The sequence below is a fragment of the Emydura macquarii genome, unplaced genomic scaffold (genome assembly GCF_026122565.2).
Source record: "Emydura macquarii macquarii isolate MOO-44397 ecotype Brisbane River unplaced genomic scaffold, CSIRO-AGI_Emac_v2 contig_2287, whole genome shotgun sequence".
Classification (NCBI taxonomy): domain Eukaryota; kingdom Metazoa; phylum Chordata; order Testudines; family Chelidae; genus Emydura; species Emydura macquarii.
The window spans coordinates 223,513-246,538 of NW_027132424.1; the positions used below are offsets into that span (position 1 = coordinate 223,513).

A 23,026-nucleotide genomic window follows, 5' to 3' on the forward strand; every position below is an offset into this window, starting at 1 on the left:
AACTGCTAGAGCCTATCGGGGAGAGAATATATGAACAGACACAGTGAGGCTGTCTGCGCAAATTATGCCCTACTACAAACACCTAACTGAAAGCTCTCCATAGTGAATGAAGCCGCTAAGATTTTACGGGATCTGACAATTGTCACAGACTGAGTGGTGCAGTCAGAGAGGCTCGACATAGTTGTAGAAAAGAAGACAATGAAGCCTGTGTTAATTGATGTTGCCCTGATAGCAGACAAGAAACAAAGAGAGAAGATGGCAAAGTATCAAGAACTCTGCCTCGAAGGGGAACAGTTATGGAAAATTAGAACAAAGACGATCCCAGATGTTATTGGGGCACTTAGAGCGATCCCGAAAGGTAGAACATGTTAGGACTGCATGATATCATGCTCAATGACTTCTCGCAGACAACGCCCTTAGTCTCTGCTAGAACGTGCAGGAAAGTAAAAGGAGAACGAATGAATCTGAGCACCTAAAATACAGGAATTCTGCCGAGGATTTAACAAAACTCCTGACTACCCAAACCTACAGAATCCAACCAGTCATGATTTATTGCTGTCTCAATGGGTTACATTTTAGAGAACAGCTTTGTTCTGTTAAAACACAATGATTTAGTATGGTGTGAAAGCTGTTTCTTTTTAAAAAATCCACATTACTTAATACTGAGAGACTTCATCATCATCATAATAAATGAATGTGCCCAGCAAACTGTCCCTGGGCATGCTGACATGATTTTAAAAAGAAGGGTCTGCGTGAAAGTTAATGGGGCTGTTGTGCCTAAAAATCACTTAAGTCCCTTTGAAAATTTGAGCCATGGGACTTTTGACTGAGTGTCTCCCAAGTCAGAATATCCGGCTGCTCATACATAAAGGAACCTCTCCTGCCCTCCTGGAAGTGAGTGGCTATTTTTACCTTGATTTTTTGTAGAAATGGGGATGAAGCGAGTGTTCTGTCCAATGTCAAACCTATATCTAATCCCGTATGTCTCCCAGGGGGAAACTAAATCTTTTCTCCCTTAACAGCTCATCACACAAATGCCCAGTCAAACAGATCTTGCGCTATAACGTGAATGTCAAGCCAGGCAGATTCTTTGCAAAGTGAGTTCCAGGCTAATCACCTTCTCCAGGGAATGCCCTGCCCCTAACCTCACCATCCCCCCCAGACACACCCAGAGAACACATAGAAATCACTGCTAGCGTGCAACAGCTGATCTCCTGTGTTTCAGTGCTGTCATGAGAGAGGGAGAGTGAGTGAGCAAGAGAGTTGTGTGCTTCAGCAGAGCTGGGTTTTCAGCGCTGCCCCGTGAGCTGTGACTGACTCTGGGGGAGCAGAAGTCAGTTGGACTCTGCAGAGAGACCCACCCCTAGATCAGTGGGGATGAATCTGGCCCTTTGAAATTGAAAGCAAATAAAGATTAAAAAAGAATAAAATTATGAATCAACTCACCTGCCTTTTAAACGTGGATCATAAATATGAGGAGATCATTCTGACCTGCGGTTTTCTCTATTTTCTTAGTTTACTGACCTGCGTATGGATTTGGCTATCTAGTCCGTCTATCTGCGTCTGGAATCCAGCATCTCAGGACAACCAGTAGGTCTCTGGATGTGACCCTTGGACCTTTGACCCGGAGCAGTGAAACCACTCAACATGTGTCGTGCTCTCTGTCGGAGTGGTGCAAAGTGCCTTTCCTCATCTGACTCCAAGCTGAAGAACTGTTTTCCTGAGAATTGTCTAAATGCTGTTTTGCTCCCCCTGGGATAAGATCCCTGAAGTTCACTCTCTGTAATGAGCTACCACTAAACCTGGGCTGGGTCAACCCTTAAACAATGCTCTGTAGGGCAGGGGTGTCAAACATACGGCCCGCGGGCCAGATGTGGCCGCGAACCGTTTTTGTGCGGCCCGCAGCCCCACTGAAGAGGGGAGGACGCGGCGAGTTTTGATGGCGGCAGCTCTAATTCCGTGACCTGCCGCCGAGAAGAGTCGCCGCCTCCTCCCCTTTTCTGCAGCAGCTCACAGCTCAGGTACAATTTATTAAAATGTGGCCTGCCATCATCAGCGAGTTTGACACCCCTGCTGTAGGGAGTAAGAATGAGAGCAAGGAGGGTTGGATTATCACAGGATTTAGGTACCCAATCTCAGCAACAGTCAATGAAAAAGGCTTGTATTTAGGCTCAGGTTTTCAAAATAGCCGAAGGAACTAGATACCTTCATGGCAAATTATTTCATCTCCCCTACACTCCTTTGACGCCCCCAGCCATAATTCATAATTACCACAAAACAGCAGCATGGCCAGCTAGATTTAAACTTCACTAATAAATGAATACAGGCTAGGGAATGGGAAAGTGGAGTAAACACCCTGTCTATGATTTGTCAGTCTGGTTCCTCTGATTTGTCACCTAAGTTGAAGGAATCTCCCTCCCACCTTCTGCAGTGAAGACCAATGCAAAGAATTCATTTAGCTTCTATACAGTAGCAATGTCTTCCTTGAGTGCCCCCTTAGCACCTTGATCATCCAATGACCCCACTGATTGTTTCTCAGGCTTCCTGCTTCCGATATATTTAATAATTTGTTGTTGCTGTTAGTTGTTGTGTTCTTAGCTAGTTGTCGATCAGTTAGGTCCTGATTATTTGACTAGGAAATCAGCCAGACATGGGGTCTCTGCCGAAAGTGAAGCTCCAAAAGGATGGAGTACAGTTGGGTCATTTGCATCATCTTCACCCCTACCAATGTCCTTGAAAATCCACTTCACACATATTATGCCCAAAGTCCTTTCAAGTCCCCAGTATATCCCATCCTACAGTAGTACATAAACATTTGAATGTTTAATACAATGAACTCCAAAGATGTGAAACTTAATTCCATAAGATTTGTCATGTATATTACAAGACACTGTCCTATCAGTCACAGCAACACTCCTGCAATATAATGTCTCAACCCCTCGCTGCACTTACTCAACTCAAATCTTCCTCTCACCTCACTTCTACCTATGGAGTTGGCTCTTTTTGTCCTTCTTATCCCTTCCAGTCTGTCTTGAATGTAATTCCTCAGAGACTCTGCAGTGAATCAGATCTTGTAGTATGACACTCATCCATCTAGTTTGGATCTCCCATCCCTACTCTTACCCCCCAGTTCTAGGAGAAACTGCCTGTTTTGTATCTATTCTTCCCATATCCTTTTCACATGGTCAAATCATCTATGACTGGATTCCCTCAGCTTTTCTATAACTGGTACCACCTTCACATTTCTTCTAGTTCATTCATTCTAAACATGGTCCATCAATGTAACTCCAAGCATCCATCTTTACTTTTTCCTTTTCCACGTTATTCAAGATATGCTCCTGTCTCTTTGTCAGTGCCCAGAATTTGGAACCCTGTGAAATTTCAGTCCTAATTAACATCTTGTAGATCTCACTTTTCAGTTTGACAGGTTTAGTGAGAATACAAATGCTCATATAAATAGGCAAATAGTGCCCATCCAGCAAAAGCTTTACTCCTATGACTAGGTTGAACACATGAATAATCTTATTGAAATTAAGCAAAATGCAAAATGGAGGAACCTAACGAAATGGAATTCACTTATGTCAAGGAATAACAAATTCCATCATTAAGCAATATTACATTTTAAACAATAATCATTATTATATCAATCTTCAAAATACAAAGGAAAAATCTATCTACATCTATTTCTATTTTACTCAAGCAATTAAACAAGGAATCTTATAGAATTCTTACTGTGGCTCACAGCCTAACCACCACTAGATGGCTATTCTTTAGTACTGTGAGACGAGATAAGGGATGTAGTTAAAAAGTTTCAAGGTGTAGCGGAGGTTTGACATATGAATGTACAAATGAAGGAAAGCTCTGACTCCTCTTCAAGACGGATACTAGAGACAGGTCAAGCAATCAGTTGGGAGGAGGAAGGGAGATAAAGAGAGGTGTGAGAATGAAACACTGAAGGACCATAAAGTGACATTGGCCAAAATGTAACCTTGCTTCCAATCCCGCACACGAGGTACAAAAGAGGAGATACCAAAACCCCTAGACTCAAGACTCTCCAAAACGTAATATGACTTCTGCTTTATGGAATCCTATTTTATGTTTAAAATGGATATTCCACTACAGGTCCATTTGAATTTTTCATTCAAAGTTGCAGAACTTATAAGCACTTTGTGCCAAAAACAGCCAGCTAGTGTTCTTTGGCTTTGTTATTAAGCATTTAATCCTTTGGGTCCCTCAATGATTTATAAAGTTCAATATCTGTTTAAAGACAAGAGGAAAGGGTCAAGAGCGGAAGGAAACTCTATCGGCATATTGAGATAAGTTTATGAGAAAGGAAGGCTGACTGGTGTGAAGAGCTATGGTTTTATGCTTGCTTGTTTAGCCCCAATTATACCCATTGCATTGCCTGCAGATTGGACTCTGGACTCTCGCTTTCTGGTGAACTGTGTTTAGGAAATGGGAGAGACGGGACAGGGAAACCCTAACACACTGACTGTCCAACGAATCATAGAATCATAGAATATTAGAGTTGGAAGGGACCTGAGGAGGTCGTCTAGTCCAACCCCCTGCTCAAAGCAGGACTAACCTCAGCTATATCATCCCAGTCAGGGCTTTGTCAAGCCTCAGCTTAAAAACTTGTAAAGATGGAGATTCCACCACCTCTCTAGGTAACCCATTCCAGTGCTTCATAACCCTCCTAGGGAAAAACTTTTTCCTAATGTCCAACCTAGACCTCCCCCCTTGCAATTTGAGACCATTGCTCCTTGTTCTGTCATCTGCTACCACTGAGAACAGCCTACCATCCTCCCTGGAACCCCCTTTCAGGTAGTTAAAGGCCGTTATCAAATCCCCCCTCATTCTTCTCTTTTGCAGACTAAACAAGCCCAGTTCCCTCAGCCTATGATTTAAAAATAAATTAAATAAGATCATCAACACTACTTGAGAAAGATCTCCTCTTGTTTTTCAGGCTGTAGATGCGGGTGTGTCATAAGCCTGTGCTCCAGCCCCCTAATCATTTTGGTTGCCCTCCGCTGCACTTTCTCCAATTTGTCCACATCCTTTTTGTAGTGGGGGGCCCAAAACTGGACACAATATTCTAAATGCGGCCTCACCAATGCCGAATAGAGGGGAATAATCACTTCCCACGACCTGCTGGCAATGCTCCTCCTAATGCAGCCCAATATGCTATTAGCCTTCTTGACAACCAGGGCACACTGCTGACTCATATCCAGCTTTTTATCCACTGTTACCCCCAGGTCCTTTTCTGTAGAGCTGCTGCCCAGCTGTCGGTTCTATAGCTGTGCAATTCTTCCTTCCTAAGTGGAGGACTCTGCACTTTTCTTTGTTGAACCTCATTAGATTTATTTTGGCCCAATCCTCCAGTTTGTTTAGGTCACTCTGTATCTTATCCCTACCTTCCAGGGTATCTACCACTCCCCCCAGCTTAGTGTCATCCGCAAATGTGCTGAGGGTTTAGATTCAGACAAGCACCACAAAATCTCAGACAATCTACCCCATCCTCCAGATCATTAATGAAGATATTGAACAAAACCAACCCCAGGATCCTCCTCCTCTCATGTGGGTTCCCTAACCACTGGGATATGGGCTATCCTGATGTGACTGGATCTCAAATACTCCTGTTCAAGCCTTAGTCCCATTGTGTATATAGCCCAGCCTGGGGAGCAAACCCATTGGTCCCACCCATTATTACTGAAAACCCCTTGAGATTTCAATGTGGTACAGTTCAATAAGGTACTTAAAATATTAAATAGGGTTTCCAAAAAATTAGGCCCAAAAAAGAGAACACAAATTAATAGATGAAGAGATTCTTTTTATGGAAATGGTCAGATCCCCAGCTGTTATAAATTGGCCATAGCTCCATTGCAGTCACTGGGCCAGATTAAAGAGCTATTCAGAGAAAGGCAGGAGAGAAGTGGATGAATGCCTCAACAGCCTGGTGCCCAGCGCACTCACTCTGAATGTTGGAGACCCAGGATCCAGTCCAGTGACTCTTGTGTAACTGCAGATCTAGCCCATTGATTTCATTAGAACCACACTGATTTAGGTCCACTGAGGTTTTGTCCCAACCTGTCTGTCAGTTACCTGAGCTCTGAATGTCTCAAACCCTAGTTATCTACAGTTCAATGCTCTATGATTTAAAAATAAATTAAATAAGATCATCAACACTACTTGAGAAAGATCCAATTCCCCAACATTTTCCTTAGTGCCTTTTCACCTCCTTTTTTTCAGGCTGTAGATGATGGGGTTGAACATGGGCGTCAAGATGCTGTACTGGAGGGAGAGCATTTAATCCAGCAACACAGAGGAGACTGAGCTGGGTTTTGTGTACTGGAAAAAACCTGTCAGGTACCATAGACCAACAATAAGATGGGAGCTGCAGGTGGAGAAGGCTTTACGCCTTCCCTCCGCAGAGTGTATCTTCAGGATGGCAGAGATGATGTGAATGTAGGAGACCAGGGTGAGGAGAAACAAGCTTGTTCCAAATATCACAATAGAAGTAAGAAACACCACTTGATTGGTGAGGGTCTCAGTGCAGGGCAGTTGTATTATATGAGGGAGCTCACAGCTGAAGTGGCTGATTTGACTGGGCCCACAGAAATGCAACTTAAATGTAAAAACTATGTTTAGCAGTGCATGAAAGAAGCCTATTGTCCATGCCCCACACACCAGCAGAACACAGATCACTTTGCTCATTGTCTCCATGTAACGCAATGGGTCACAGATGGCAGCGTAGCGGTCATAAGCCATGGCCGAGAGAATGAAAACTTCAGCACCAGCTGTGAAGAGGATGAAGAAAATCTGGGCAATGCAGCCATGGATGGAAATAGTTTTATGTTCTGCTAGGAAGTTGACCAGCATCTTAGGCACCGTGACTGAGGAATAGCAGATATCAACAAAGGATAAATGGAAGAGGAGGAAGTACATGGGGGTGTGAAGGTCAGAATCAGCTCTTATCACCACCATGATCATTACGTTACCAACCAGAGTGATTAGGTAAATAACAAAAAAACACCAGGAAGAGGAGAATCTGCATCTGTGGGTCACTGGAAAGTCCCAGGAGAATAAATTCAGTCACTGTTGTTTGATTTTCCATTGATATTTATTCAGGAAAACTGTGAGCTGTAAGGGAAAAAAAATGAAAATAAAACATCTTAAAAAAAGTGAATTGAAAGGGCCTGTGGAGATAATCTAGTCAGAAGAATGAATGAATGTTTTGGGTTTTTTTTAAATAGACAAGATTTAGAGAAACAGGTAGTGATAAGCTGTTTGGAATTTGTGTGTTTCACACAGACAAAATGGGCCCGATACAGACAAGGATTTAGGCACCTAACTGCCCCTTTAAGCACCTAAATCCCAGAATCAGGCCACACAGGCATTCACAAAATCTCAGCTCAGCTGGGACCATGGGACAGTCTGATGCGGGCCTTGCTTCGTCTCTCCTGCTGGACCTGTTCCACTCTGGTTCAATCATTAAAGAAGCATTGGAGAGCTTAGAAGCAAGAACAATAAGACCACCAGACCAGGAGGAGACTGGATACTGGATACTGGGTCTCCTGGTATAAAATCATCCGCTCTCTGGCCTAATAACTCTTTAATCTGTCCCTGCTAACATCAATAGCGATACAGCTGTTCTGACTCCAGCAGGGGATCTGGCCCCTTAACTCCAATGGAGCTATGGCTGATTCACACCCACTGGGAATCTGGCCAATTCTCTGTTACATGTTGTAATTTTTGTAGAGTATTTAATATCTATTGTGTCTTACTGGATTCATCCTTATCAACAAAACTAAGATTTCTGTATCATTAATAAGAAATAACCTCCAAGGCCTAGAAATACTGTTTTGGGACCCAGCCTGATAGAGGCTGACAACCCAACCAAGCACAGAGAATACAGACAAATTGATAAATATTACAAATTTCATAAAGAGGACCTTGGAAGAGCTTAGCTGTGTGACAGGTTCCTCCGCTGGCAAGGTGTTTTGTGTGATAGTCCACTAGCACTGGCCATGAAGGGTAACAAGAAGGGTTTCTACAGGTATGATAGTAACAAAAAGAAAGTCAGGGAAAGTGTGGGCCCCTTCCTGAATGGGGGAGGCAACCTGGTGACAGATGATGTGGGAAAAGCTGATGTAGTAAGTGCTTTTTTCCCCTCTGTTTTCACAGACAAGGTCAGCTCCCAGACTACTGCACTGGGCAGCACAGTATGGGGAGGAGGTGAACATCCCTCGGTGGTGAAAGAACAGGTTCAGGACTACTTAGAAACGCTGGACATGCACAAGTCAATGGGGCCGGGTGCAATGCATCCGAAGGTGCTGAGGGAATTGGCTGATGTGGTTGCAGAGCCATTGGCCATTATCTTTGAAAACTCGTGGTGATTGGGGGAGGTCACGTATGACTGGAAAAAGGCAAATATTGTGCTCATCTTCAAAAAAGGGAAGAAGGAGGATCCGGAGAACAAGAGACCGGTCAGCCTCACCTCAATCCCTGGAAAAATCATGGAGCATGTCCTCAAATAATCCATTTTGAGGCACTTGGAAAAGAGGAAGGTGATCAGGAACAGTCAACATGGATTCACCAAGGACAAGTCATGCATGACCAACCTGATTGCCTTCTATGAAGAGGTGACTGGCTCTGTGGATGTGAGGAAAGCAGTGGACATGATATACCTTGACTTTAGCAAAACTTTTGATATGGTCTTCCACAGTATTCTTTCCAGCAAGTTAAAGAAGTATGGGTTGGAAAGTATAAGAAGGCTGCAGTGATCCTATGAATTATGGACTGACCACTTTTTTACTAACTATATGGAAATTTCTATCAACAATTCTGGCAAAGATCTTTATCTCACAGTGGAATGTTGCCTCCTGAGCAAAAAGACACCTCAGTAAACCTGAAAGGGACAAAAGATCACCTTAGGCTGAATGGGAGCAACACAGAAGACACAAAAGAAATAAAGAAAAGAATCAGGAATTGTGTGGGTAGACTACTAGAAAAAAATACAACTGACTCTCACAATCATTGACCGTTGAGACACTGAAAATGCACAGGGTTCATCCAAAGTTTATTTCCTTTCGTCAGCAATCCATGTTTAAAAGGAACACTCAACTTTAGCAAGAAGGGACTCTTATTGATAATGTCCATACTGGAAAAGAAAACTTTCAAGGGCATTGATTAGCAAGACAGCAGCTTCTGGTAGCCATGCTGCCACAGACGTGAAAGCTCTGTGAGATAAATTTTGGTTATTGTATCAGAAAAGAGTAACTATGAGTTAGCCATTTATTAGACATGGATGAACTAAAAGGAGATGAACAATCCCAAAAGGAGCTAGAGATTGATGTATGAGTAACAAAGTTTGGTGAATATATGAATCTATGGGGTGGCTTGGTTAAATGTGTGTCAGAATCTGTACTGATGGGCAGACTTGTACAATTGGATGGCATACAAGTTAATGAAGGAACATTCCAAGGTATCTCTCAGCATGGTCACTACAAATACCTTGGAATCAAGGAACTGTCAGAGCTCCAACATAAGAAAGTCAAAGAATAAGTGAAGAAAGAATATTAGGCCAATAGGAGCTATTCTAAGGACAAAATTCAAGGCTATGAATTTACTAATATGTGGGAGATGACAGTAATACAATACGCTGCTGGGGTAACCTAGTGGAATCAAGTGAAAAATTTGACATCCAAACAAGACAGCTGCTAATAATGCATATTGATGGTATTTAATAAAATAAAATAATAATGGTATTTAATACCAGTCAAGACATGGACAGGACGTCCAAGAGTGTGGTGGTGGAAAAGGTCTGCTATCTGTAGAGGAAGTAAATGACAATGAAGAATGCAACATCATAATATATGAAAAGTCAGACAGAGTATAAAAGCATCTGGTGATCATAACAAGCAACGATCGAGAGTGCATCCCACCCCAAAACAGCATGGAAGGAAGTAGAAAGGAGATCTCCACAGAAAGACACCAATGTTTTACACAGAAATAAATGCAGAGGCGGTAGTGGAGAGAGATCAAACCTATAAGTAGAAGATTAACAATCTCATGTCTTGTAGAAGGATATCTGAAAAGAGAGAGAGAATTTTATGAGATCTGGCAACAGTCAGCAGACCGAGCAGTGTAGAAAAGCAAGCCAAACGTTCATTGATTTCACTGTAACACCTGACAGCATCATTATTAGAAACAAGAAGAAAAAAGAGCAAAGGAAGAAGAAAACTTCCACAAAGTAGAAGGATTATGGTAAAATAGAACAAAGATGAGCCCCGTGATTATTGGAATATTTATAATTATCCCTAAGGGTATGACTGAGCAGCTGAAGAACATATTAGGAGTGCAAGAAATCCTGGTCAGTGATTTCCAGCAAACAGAACTCTCAGGCACTGCAAGAATGTTAAGGAAAGTTAATGGAGACCGAGTGCATCTGAGCATCTAAAATGCAGGAATTCTGCAGAGGGTTTAACAAAACTCCTGACTACCCAGACCTACAGAGTAGGCGGAGGGCAGGATTTACTGGTGACTCATGGGGAATAATTTTAAACTGTAGCTTTGCCCTTTGTATCCTTAAAGATCCTTTACATTGTGAAAACTATTTATTTTTAAAAATCCCCTTCTGAGGAGCAACAACAGTGTTCATAATAAAAGAATGTGCCCAGCAAACACTCTCTAGGCATGCTGTTGTGATTTTAAATAAAGGGGTCTGACTGCAAGTTCATCCTAAATCACCTACGTGCCTTTGAAAATTCAACCCAATGGGACGTCTGACTGAGGGTCCTGCTCATCTGAATTTCAGGCTGCTCATGCATAAGAGAATCTATCCTGAGAAGTGAGCGGCTATTTTGACCTTGATTGTTAGTGGCAATGGAATGTTCTGTCCAATGTTCTGTCCAATATCAAAGCTATGTTTAGGCCCCAGTGTCCACTAGAGAGAAAATAAAGCATTTCCCTAGTATTACATAATGAGATAAATACTCGGGTGAAGTGATGGACCTTGGACTAGAACCTGAACATTAACAAAAGCAGAGTCTGTGCACAGTGAAACATGCCTTCTCCAGAGAATGCCCTGCCCCTAATTTACTCACAACCCCAACCCATGCCTAGACCCACTCAAAAATACAAACTACTGCTCACATGCACCAGTTTCTCTCCGTTTTCTCCGTGTTGCCTTGAAAAACAGAGCGAGATTACCGGGTTAAAAGCCATGGCCCTTGGCTGCACCTGACTCTGTGAGAGCACTTTGCTGCATCCAGGCAGAAGTCAGTGGGACTCTGCAGACAGACCCACTCCTAGATACGGGGAACAGAATCTGGTCCTTTGAAATCTAAAGGAGAAGAAAAGACTAAAACGAATACAAATATGAATCAACTCACCTGACATTTAAAAGCTGATCAGAAATATGGTGAGATTGTTCTGATCTGTGATATTCTTTTTTTCTTTTCTTAGTCTGTCTACATACTTATTGACTGGTCTGTCTAATCTCTCTTTCTGCCTCTGGGATATAGAATCTAAGGACGTCAAATATTTGAAATATTATTCCAAGGTGTGTAGGGTTATCAGTGGGAATGGAGCAAAGAGCCTGTCCTTAGCAGACTCCAAGACTAACAGCTGATTTCTGAAATTCCATGTCTGTGCCAAGCCACCAATAAGGATGTGCTGGGTCAGCTCTTAAGCAATGTTGTATGGTTCAGAAGAATGAGATCATTGAGGCTTAGATTATCAAAAGAGCCCACATGATTTAGGTTTCCAATCTCAGGGACAGTCCATTAAAAAGGCCTGTATATAGGCTCAGACTTTCCAAAGTAGGCTAATGCATTAGACACCCAAATAGCCAATCATTTAATCTCCCTAGGCACTTTTGAAGGTGATAGCCATAATGTGTAATTACCACAAGAGGGCAGTGGAGATGAAAGCATGGAAAATAGCTCTCCATCTTTGGACCTCACCAACAGATACAGTCAATGAATGCGAAAGGAGCAAATAGACTGTGTACGGTGGCGGTAAAAAATAGGAGATGAGACAAAGGAGGAGGTACACTGTGTAGAGCTGGATACATTTTTTAAACACTGGACACATTTTTTAAAACAAACACTGAAAAACGCAGTTTTGGTTGCCCCGCTACATTTGTGAATTTGAAACAAATCTGCCAAATAGTTCCATGCGTTGGAAGCTAAATTCACCAAACAGCACAGAGGACCTTCGTCCCTCCCAATTCCTTTAACACTGAGGTTCGGGAACCTACCTGGGATGGGGGAGACCCTCGTTCAGTGCCCACCTCCGTCCATCCTGGAGCACAGATTTGAAGTTTGGTTCTAAGCACTCATATTTATCCTTAAGGTAAAAAAAAAAAAAAAATGCCAGAGAATATATGTTAAAAACCATTTTAAAGAAAACCTATGAAAGAAGTTTACCAAAGATTACCCCAGCTGCAATATGGGCTTTGGCAGGACATGGCCTTTAATCCCCACACAGGATTTTTCCTGTGGATTCAAGTTCTTCATATCCTCAGCTCAGAACAAGAAGAACTCCTGACACTGTGAGTGACTCAGTTTGTCAGTTTGAAGAACCTTGAACTGGAAATGAGCCAGACAATGGGTATCTGCCCAACAGGCAGTTATAAAAACGGGTCATTTGTATTCCCTTCCCCCTACTAATAACCTAGGACATTCACTTCACACGTATTGTCCCCCAAAGTCCTTTGACGTTCCCACTATCTCTCAGAGATAGCCATCTTCATGACCTTCTCCTAGCGAAGTTCCTTACAATACTGCAGTAGTACATAAACATTTTAATACATTTGCATTTTAATAGAACAAACTACAAAAATGTTAACCTTAATTCTGTATGGTTTAATTTAATCCAGTAAGGTTTGTCCAGTATGATACAGTATATTGTCATATCTGTCACAACTTAGATCTTCCAGCCTTACTCCCGTCTGTATGGGGTTGGGTCTTCAAGTCCTTCTTATCCATTCTAGTCTGTCTTGAATGTGTTTCCTCTGAAACATGTCAGCTAACCAAATCTGATGTTTTGTCTTCCAATCCTTCTCCTACCCTACACTTCTAAGTTTAACACCCTGTTTCCTATATATTCTCCTGATTTTCTTCTTGCATAGTCAAATCATCCATGCCTGGATTCTCTCAGCTTCTTTATAATTGGTACAACCTTCTTGCTTCTCCTATATTGCTAGTTCTGAACATGATCCATTCTCATAAATCCCAACACACATCTTACATTTTTCATTTCCACTGTATTCAAGATTTTTTCCTTTCTCATCCTCGGTGCCCAAAATATGGAGTCCTGCACAAATGCAAATCTAAATATTATCTTGTAGATCTTACATTTCAATTTGGTTGTTTTAGTGAAACTCGAATGCTCAAAAACTATTCGTATAGCAGCCTATCTTGCAAAAGGCATGCTTCAGTGATTGGGATGAACACGTGAATAAACATATGGCAGTGCCGTGTGACTATGGAACAATACCATGAGTGTGAATCTGTCTGCAGGATTGGGATCATAGACAATCTTGATTGGGCTCAATCTTGAAGAAGGTCTAAAAGTGGAAATCCTGTTAGTGGCAGCTGGCTATTTGTATGCAGACAGGATATGGGGATCTTCCCATTTAGCGTAAGCACTCACGTGCATGCAGTATCATACCTATAGAGAAGAAGAGAGGCACATGGACATAACAGATGTATGAAAAAGTCCATTAAAACCAAGTTCTCCTTTCTTTCTCCAGGAGTTGCATAAAGCAAGGGTGACTGTTGGGTGAACCACTGTTGGGAGGATGTTCTATGTGTGTGCTGATGACAAGAAGAAAACATATAATTAGACTGTGGAACTCCTTGCCACAGGGAGACATTGAGACCATAAATATAGCAAGATTCAGAGATATAGCAATGGCCAGAGATTTCATAACTATTTATGACAACATTTTTGGAAGAGATAGGAAATATCAAGTTCAGGGTTTAAGCCGATCTCTAGCAATTAGAGACTCCATTTTGGGTGTATATTATTCCACATCTATGTACTGTTGGGTTCTTGAACCTTCATCTGGCCCCTGCTAGAAATAGGACACTAGATTTTTACCATATTTAAAGGTCTACAAATCTCAAGAGATCGGATGCATTACCCACCAGGTCAATGAATATTTCAGATTTTACCCAAATACATGCTTTCAGCCAATCCTTATTAACTAATCTAAGAGATATTTAAAAAGAAAAGAAAGAGTTATTGTGATTAAAAATCATTATATATACAGATATGAGTAAAGTTCTTAGACCCATTTCATTATAGAGATGGTGAGCTGCTGAGTTGCAAAAACTTCTTTCAGAATTAATTCCATAAATTATAATCTAATAGACAGGCCCTGTGCACAGTCTGTATAAATTCTCCCATGAGAAATAGCAGGGTAAACCAGATTGGAGTTGGAGACCTCAGGGGCCTCTTGACAGCAAGGGCTTGCTGAATGAAGAATAGGCAATGTATATCATGCTTTGAAGTTAAACTTCTATTTCCTATCTTACACTAGTAAGCAAGTAGTATTAATTAACATAAGGCAATTATCCAGTCAAAGGTTCCCAGGCAGTTTACTACAAACTTCAAAGAGAAATAAAGACAATGATATTATTACACCACATGTTTAATCTAAATGTTAATATTCCTTTTTGATCTCTGAATCAACAGAATACAGATACAGACAGTAATAAAAGTTTACCATCTACCAGCTAATGAGATCACATTGTTAAGCTTCTAACAGAGATAGGTAAACGCAGTGAAATACAATTAGTATTTACTTCTAGCTCTCCAACAATAGAGAACTCTTGTCCATTTAACATGGCTTTGCTAACTATCTACAAGAAATGTCCCTGTTCACCATTTCCATAATTCCCATATATGTTGTTAAAGGTTGATCTTTAGGTCATTTAGCCAGCTAGCTTATGTTTTCTACAGCCACCATCATCACGCTATCTGAGCACCTTGTGCATAAAAATCAGTAGCTATTGCAAATTCCCTAGTGGAATTCATGAAGTCTCTGGCTTTTCTCCTTTTTGGTGTACAATGTTGCATGGGGTATGAGAAGTTTTGTTTGATTGGTTTGCTGTTTTTTGTTTTGTTGGATGATTGGTTGATTTATTCCTTTGTCCCAGATGCTTTTTGGGATGGAAGCATGGAATCTGGGAAATCTTTGGTTATGTGGGGGGTATCAATTTTTTGCTGATAATCATTGAGTGTGTCAATGTCGTCATCTCTTAGATGCGGTATCCTGAGAGTTTAAGGTTTGCTTTGACAATGATGAGGAAGGGGGAAAGGTTTCAGAAGGTCTGGATGGCTGAGTTCCTATTAACATAACTATTTTAATACTGCTGGGATTTTTCTGTGTTATTAATGATGTGTTAGGGCATCTAGAGCCTTCAATTGACATCCTTTTTATTATGTAAAGAAATCAATTTTGTGTCTTTTGTGGAAAAGCATTTTTCATGTGGCAACTAAATTATACTTTGTCTGAACAATGTGTCTGATCACTCAGCTTACTGCTGGTCACTGCTCCAGTGGGAATAACTGCAGGGATTGAACCCAATCAACCAGGCTGGAAAATCACAGTTGGTGCAAAAGGTGCTATACCCCAGGACCCGATTTAAGAGTTGGAGAATCAAATTGTTCCACCTAAGAGAGGGGCCGGAACAAGACTGAGGCCTAGTGGGTTCTCTCAGAGAAACGAGGGAAGGGGTCAGAGGTGCAGCTAGCCCTGTAACCATGACAAATGGGATTTCACCATTCACTTCAAAGGGATCCAGATTTGGCCAATGGTCTTTCATCCAGACAAAGATCCAAAGGTGACTAAAGGTGCCCTGGACCACAGAATTTGGCTACTATTATTATTATTTATAGGATTACCATGTTTGTGCATACTTTTTTACACTACTATTCATTGAAGCAGAGTGTGGTTGATGATAGGTAGGTAGATAGATAGATAGATAATCCTTGCTAATTATTGTGCTTTTGTTTTCTGTTCTTGACTGTTGTTGTCCAGATAACTATTTCCTTCAAAGTATTTGTTATTCAGCTCTTATTTACCAAAGAATTTTGGGGACCACTTCTTACTGAAACCAACGATCTTCCTGAGATACACTGATGATATTTTCATCTTTTGGACCAATGACCTAAACTTCCTCCTAGATTTCCATCACAACTTCAACAACCACCACTTACCCATCAAACTCTCTCTAAAATTCTCCTGCACCCAGCATCAAATTCCTGGAGACCACAACCAACTTCAGCAATGGAACCCTCCAGATAACTATACACAAGAAACCCCTGGCTTACCTCCCTTAACTTCACAGATCCATTCACCTCCCCAAACACACCAAGAAATGTGTTATCTACAGCCAGGCACCGAGATGCCACAGAATTTGCTCCTAGGAGAAAGTCAGGGTGCATACCTTAACACACTTAAAGCCGCCTTCACCAGACAAGGACTCTCCACCAGAGAAGTAGATCATGTTATGAAACCGGCCATCCAAACACTCTGAGAGAAGCTGCTTCAATATTGGTCCCTGGCACAGTATCCAGAACCTAAATGCTGTTGAAGGGCCTGGGAACAGATTGTGTCTCAATAAGGTATCTTTAAAGATCAACACAATCCCTGACCTCAGCCTTGCTGCCCCCAGGATATCTGAAAAGTTGATGTCTCAGTTCAGAATCCATTTACACATGAATGCTACTGACATTCTGACCCGGATCCTGATGGGGTTCTCCTAAGACCTTCTCCACTCAGTTTCCCAAGAACTTAGTTTGTCTGCAGTCTCATCACTCAGGTTTTTTTGGTACAGCAAAGCTGAAAAGGATTTATCAGACTCAAGCCTGGGGTGGGTGGAGGGCGTACCACACCTACACAGCAAGCCTCTTCCTTTACCCATTTACACATTACATTGTATTTGCTATATCACATCACACGTATTGGGATTGGACTGGTCACGTTGTAGGAACAGCTCTGCCCATGCATGACTTACTCCTTACCTCATCTTATATTCCAGGCTTAGTTTATTTATTTTTATATTGTCCATTGTAAACTCTTCCCTGGGTGTTCCCCATTATCTTAGCTAGTACAGACGTTCTGTGTCTCAGCTTACTGACCCATTTACCTCCCTATTCCTGACACCCAAGAAATAAGGCCTCACCCATGTCCAATTACTCATATCAAGCCAGATTTCCAGATGGGGCAGGCTGGCTCAGGCGTTAAGACACAAAACAGCAGTTTTCATCTCTAGATCACCTGTTCTAAGCCACCTCCAGGGAGCAGTAACCCTGTGTCCTTATCTTTCTGACCTCTGTGAAAACACATGGCTTTTAATGTTAACTCCTTAGAGGTGTCATGGTGGTGGTGGAGACCTGTTGTAAGTGCAACCCCTGCAGCAGCCTCTTCCTGGATCTGCAGAGAGCCTGTGACAAGAACTCTGGCAGAGGGGAACTGACCCTGGCATCTCCATGGGGTTTCATCTCCCAGCCCCACTGCTTTTGTGGACCCCACCCACCTCACCCCAGCAGAGGGAGGGGAAAAGCACAGCAGTCCCGGTCCTCCAACCTGGGCCCCCTCCCCATTTCAAAAATCTTTTCCTCCAGATGTTTCTTTCAGGTGTTGAGTTGTGTGGGGAGTGAAACCAAGTGATGATGTCACTTCCCCTCTTTTATAGCTTCTTCCAGCTTGATGGAAAGGCCCATTCTATGAGGGTGGGGTCCACGCCCATTGGCCAAGCAGTCTCCACTGCCTACTTGCTTTTTCTGCAAAGTCTTCATTATAAACAGTTTCTTAGACAGTGGATTCTTTCTTTGTGGGTTGATGGCGAACCCTTAACACTGTCTGGCTACTTCATTGTTATACCTGAAAGGCTGGTTGTGAGGGTTTCCCACCCTCACAACATATCTTAGTAACATATCCTGCAATACTTCTTAACTTCACATTGAAGACTTAGATCAAGACTTAGAATCATAGATTCATAGAATATTGGGGTTGGAAGGGACCTCAGGAGGTCATCTAGTCCAACCCCCTGCTCAAAGCAGGACCAACCCCAACTAAATCATCCCAGCCAGGGCTTTGTCAAGCCAGGCCTTGAAAACCTATAAGGATGGAGATTCCACCAGATGATACCTTCCAAGGCCATCTTTGCCCAGAATATATCATAATTACATGACAGTGGTGAATATGGGGCTCTAGGGTACTGTTTTTGAGGTATAGTGGGTGCTTACCACCCAGTGCTGGCCCCTGTCAGATCCAGGGCACAGGACTCTGGCAATTCCTACATTCCTGGGGAAAACAGGCAAATACTCTTTGAAAAAAAATGGGGACAAATGTTACACTCAGATCTATGAGAATTCATGGAGGCCTAGATCTGAAATGAATTGTAAGGTCAGGCCCAGAATATGCAGTTCATTATGAATTATACATCCCATCTCAGATATTATCTCCCAAGTTCTAGGTGGCAATAGTGCGGCACAAAGAATTGAGGTAATTTATTTCCACAGCCAGGTTTCCATCTCAAGAGCTCTCGGTGTCTTGATCTCCTCTCTTCTCTCTCTCTTTGCTGCCTGGTTACCCCGAATATGTTTGTGCCTTGCTCTCATAGGCTCCTTTGCAAATCCCAGCCTTCATTTTGCTGAAATTCAAGAGAAGTAAAGATCTTGGAAATTAACAATATGGGCACAGAGCCAGGAATACCTAGAGGGAGAAAGGTGCTCTTACAAATCCCAATGGCATCTAAGCGGATTTGGCACCCAACTCCCATTGAATGACCATGGACCTTAGCTAACTGATTCACTTAGGAGAGCTGAGAAATCACACTAGGCACCTGTCTCCTTTTTTAGGTTTCTAAATCCATTTACAGCCCTGGCCCACAGATAACCTAGGAGCTGGGCTGGAATCAGAAAACCCCGTGGGAGATCCTAGGGTCTCTGTGCTCTGCAGGTGGTCAAACTAGAGGATCACAATGTTCCCTGTTGGCTTTAATATTAATGACTCTATAAATTTTTGCCTCTGGGCATTCTGCTTCTGAGCTGTGCCAGGCCCCAGAGAATGAGTCCCACAAGCCCTTAGGAAATAGACACGGGTAAATCTCCTTCCAACACTGTCAATCCTTTGATATCAATTTTGCTCAAAGCCAGCTCCACACAGCTCAGCTGCAGAGAGCACAGGTTTGTATCTAGTTCTGTCAGGTCCGTGTCGCAATGACAGGTGAAAGGATTACATAGCTGAGATTTTGGCGCCTAGACACTGCTAGATTGATGGACAATGACCAAAGAATACTGGTGCTGGATGACTGACTGCACTGCATGTCTGGAAAAACTCCAAAAAGACCAGTACTGTAAGTTTGCTATTTCAGCTAAATATGGTTGGTGGTTGACAGACGGGGGAAATAGAAGAACATAAAGAATAAGTAAAACTGAAACGTTTTAAGGGTTTTCCTATCAATTGTTCAAATGTCTGGAGCTGGTTAAAAAAAAAAACCCTAATGTAAATTTGATTTTTTCATAGAAATCCCAAAACTTATCATTTTCAGTGTTAAGATGCAAAATGCTTCTGGTGAAAACTTCAATTTCTTTAGCTCTAAACCCAAAACTGGGTTTTTGGTTTTCCTACAAAACATCAGACATATTCAAGAACAGCTGACCGATTCTGATGTGGTCTTCTTCCAAAACACATACATGTACACACACAAAATCAACCAAAAATTTCCAACCAGCCTTAAAGTATAAACCAAGGTGGAGAAAATTAATTTTGACAAATAGGTTCATATCCTCTAAAGATATGCTCTAGTTCAAAGAAGATTTATTTCAGGAAGTTCTACAGTCTGCGTTATACAGGAGGTCAGCCGAGATGATCACCGTTGTCCCTTCTGACCTTGGAATCTCTGAATCGTAATTTCAAACCCATTCATTCTATTGCATTGGTTTTTTGTCTGTGTTTCAGCAGTAATATGTTTCATGCAGAACAGCACCTTTAAAACCAGGATCATAGCTGAACCAAGCACCCAGACTTCTCTCTCTGACCATACCCATGGACATGTGGGAGGTCAATAGAACTAGAATCCAGATCTCCTGATGTACCACTAAGTCCAATGCCGTCAGCTGAGCACAAGGGCTGTAAAACGGTGCACAAAGCACACACAGGGTAAGACACGGCTCATCACTCCCCAGAGTTTCCAGTGCAAGTAGATGAGGCACAGAAAGGGGACACAGAGGCCCAGGAAGGGGAAGTGACTGGCCCAAGGTCATTCAGCAGGTCACTGGCAGAGCCCAAGTCTCCTGCCTGCCGCTGACCTGCAAAGCACGGACATAAAGTCAGAGAGGTAAATGCCAGCAGTAACGGAGGGATGCTCCCTGTCCATCACTGCACACAGATGGCAGCGCAGCTGGGATTTGGTGCCATAAATCAGTCTATAAGCACGTAGCAGCCTGTCTATGCTCAGAGCTGGGTGTGGACTCATGACAGACAAGCTGCCACTTAGGATGCTGGGTGAGGCAATGTCTTATCCTTGGGAAGGGGCGATCAGACAGTGGTGGGGTTTCTGGTATTTCAGGCCACAGATACACTTGGAGCTGTGGCTGTGATTCCTTGCCCACAGGCTAGCAGCCCCAGGTTCATACCCCTGGGTCCAGAAGAGTTTTCCCTAGTGTGATAATGCACCAGAATAACGCTCTGATCATCAGAAGCGAGGAGTCCTTTCTACTCCGAGTCCGAGAAAGTGAGAATTGTTCTGCTACATTGACATTCACAGAGACTATCACGGCCATTCCCTCTGTCATTCTAGTCCTAACTTTTGCCCTTCTTCTTCCCTCCACAGGCAGGAGACAATACACTGAGAAGGATAATGCAGAACCGAACAACTGTGACTGAGTTCCTTCTCTTGGGATTCTCTGACGTTCAGGAGCTGCAGATTTTACACTTTGTGTTTTTTCTAGTGATTTACCTGGCAGCCCTGGTGGGGAACCTTCTCATCATCACAGACATAGCTCTCAACTGCAACCTTCACACCCCCATGTACTTCTTCCTGATGAATCTGTCCATCTTAGACCTCGACTCCATCTCTGTCCCTGTCCCCAAATCCATGGCTAACTCCCTAACCAACACCAGGTCGATTTCTTATTCTGGATGCATCGCGCAGGTCTTTCTCCTTTTCTTCTTCACTTCAGCAGATATCGCCTTACTCACCGTCATGGCGTACGACCACTACGTTGCCATCTGCCAACCACTGCACTATGAGACTAAAATGAACAGGAGAGCTTGTGTCCAAATGGCGGCCAGTGCCTGGATCAGTGGGATTATCAATTCTGCACTGAATACCGGGAACACGTTCGCATCGACCTTCTGTGGGGGTAACACGGTGGATCAGTTCTTCTGTGAAATCCCCCAGCTGCTCAAGCTGGCCTGCCCTGACACGTACCTCAGTGAAGTTGGGTTTCTTGTATTTGGTGTGTGCTTAGCTCTAGGCTGCTTTGTTTTTATCATTGTGTCGTATGTTCAGATCTTCACTACGGTGCTGAGAATCCCCTCTGAGCAGGGCCGGCACAAAGCCTTCTCCACTGGCCTCCCTCACCTCACTGTGATTTCCTTATTATTTTGCACTGCTACTTTTGCCTACCTGAAGCCCACCTCCAGCTCTCCATCAGGGCTGGATCTCATGGTGGCTGTTCTCTATTCCGTGGTCCCTCGGATGATGAATCCCATCATCTACAGCATGAGGAACAGGAAGATCAAAGTTGCCTTGTGGAAAATGACTGGACTGAGACTATTCACCAAGAATAAAATGTCTGCCTTTCTCCCATCACCATGGTCTCATTCTATGTTTCTTTATATATGAAAGCAACTGATGATATTATTTTCCGCATGAGATCATAACATGAAATCTGTTTATGAACACTGGGGTATTTACACTGGCATGTATCTAGAGAAACACCACTGCAGTCAATGGAGTTAATATAGAGTTACACCAATGTAAGTTAAATATCTATCTATCATAAATCACAATCAGAACTCTGTCATTAGGACACAAGGAGATAGTTCGCTTCTATCTATGTGCCTGTCTATCTAATAGCATTTAGGTTTTCTATGTTGTGAAGAGCAATGCACAAAGATGGTGCTCAAAAAATATAATTCACAGCACAAGCAAATTCTCGATTCTTTTTAGATTGGATGTGACTAGATTTGCACTGGATAGTACATACAGTTCCAGATCAGTGCATGTAATGGTACTTTTCCATTTACATCAAGATTATAATGAAATTACCCCCGACAAGTAACTTACACCAGTGCTTACGTTATTATAGAGTGACCAGAATCTTTTAGCCAAGATGTCCTCTGTGTTAACTAAGAGCTGGGAGAAATCCGACAGGTGCAGAAGAGCACATGGTTTGGACAGAGACCAAAGACAAAATTGTCTTCATAAGAACATAGTGTTCAAACTTGTTTATACAATAGTAAAAATCAAGACTGCCTCCTCTAAACTCAGTGGCCTTACTACTGGGTTATACCAGTGTAAATCAGAACAGAACCTATCCCTCCACATACACATCTATCTGTCTATCTGTGATATGTATGCAGTCACTGTCATGCTACCAGAGAGCCTAGCATGTAAAACCAGTAGCTAAAGTGGAGTCCTTAGTGGACTTCATGGAGTATCCGTCTCTTCTCCTACTTCAGGATAAAAAATCTACTTGGGGTATGAGAGGCTCTTTTGTTTGCTTGCTTTCATCTTCCTATATTTTGTCTTGTTTATTGATTTGTTTGTTGCTTTGTTTCCTTTTTCTAGATTTGTTTAGCTTTGGGGAGGCTTGGGTAAGTTTGATTAGATGGCAGTGTCTTTCTTTCTTTCTTTGGCCAGAGAGTGCGGAAGTTTTGCTTTCCACAAGGATGAAAAAGAGGAAAAGAATTTCTGTAAGTGTCATGATGGCTGCATTCTTCTGTAGGTGATTATTTTAATGCAGCTGGGTTTTGATCATGTTATTAATGATT

At 42.4% G+C, this 23,026-nt stretch overlaps 1 protein-coding gene and 1 pseudogene across 1 annotated transcript; one reads left to right on the top strand and one right to left on the bottom strand.

The window, feature by feature from the left end:
- Window positions 1-6,185: 6,185 nt before the first annotated feature.
- On the bottom strand, window positions 6,186-7,114 carry LOC137161205 (olfactory receptor 5V1-like; annotated as a pseudogene).
- A 13,771-nt stretch (window positions 7,115-20,885) lies between these two features.
- On the top strand, window positions 20,886-21,875 carry LOC137161224 (olfactory receptor 14A16-like). The gene has a single exon (XM_067560330.1). It carries the CDS (start codon window positions 20,886-20,888, stop codon window positions 21,873-21,875), a length of 990 nt encoding a protein of 329 aa, XP_067416431.1.
- The last annotated feature ends 1,151 nt before the right edge of the window (window positions 21,876-23,026 follow it).

Bases quoted from the DNA above. Each gene is read 5' to 3' on its own strand.
- LOC137161224 (XM_067560330.1), top strand. From the start codon at position 20,886: ATGCAGAACCGAACAACTGTGACTGAGTTCCTTCTCTTGGGATTCTCT.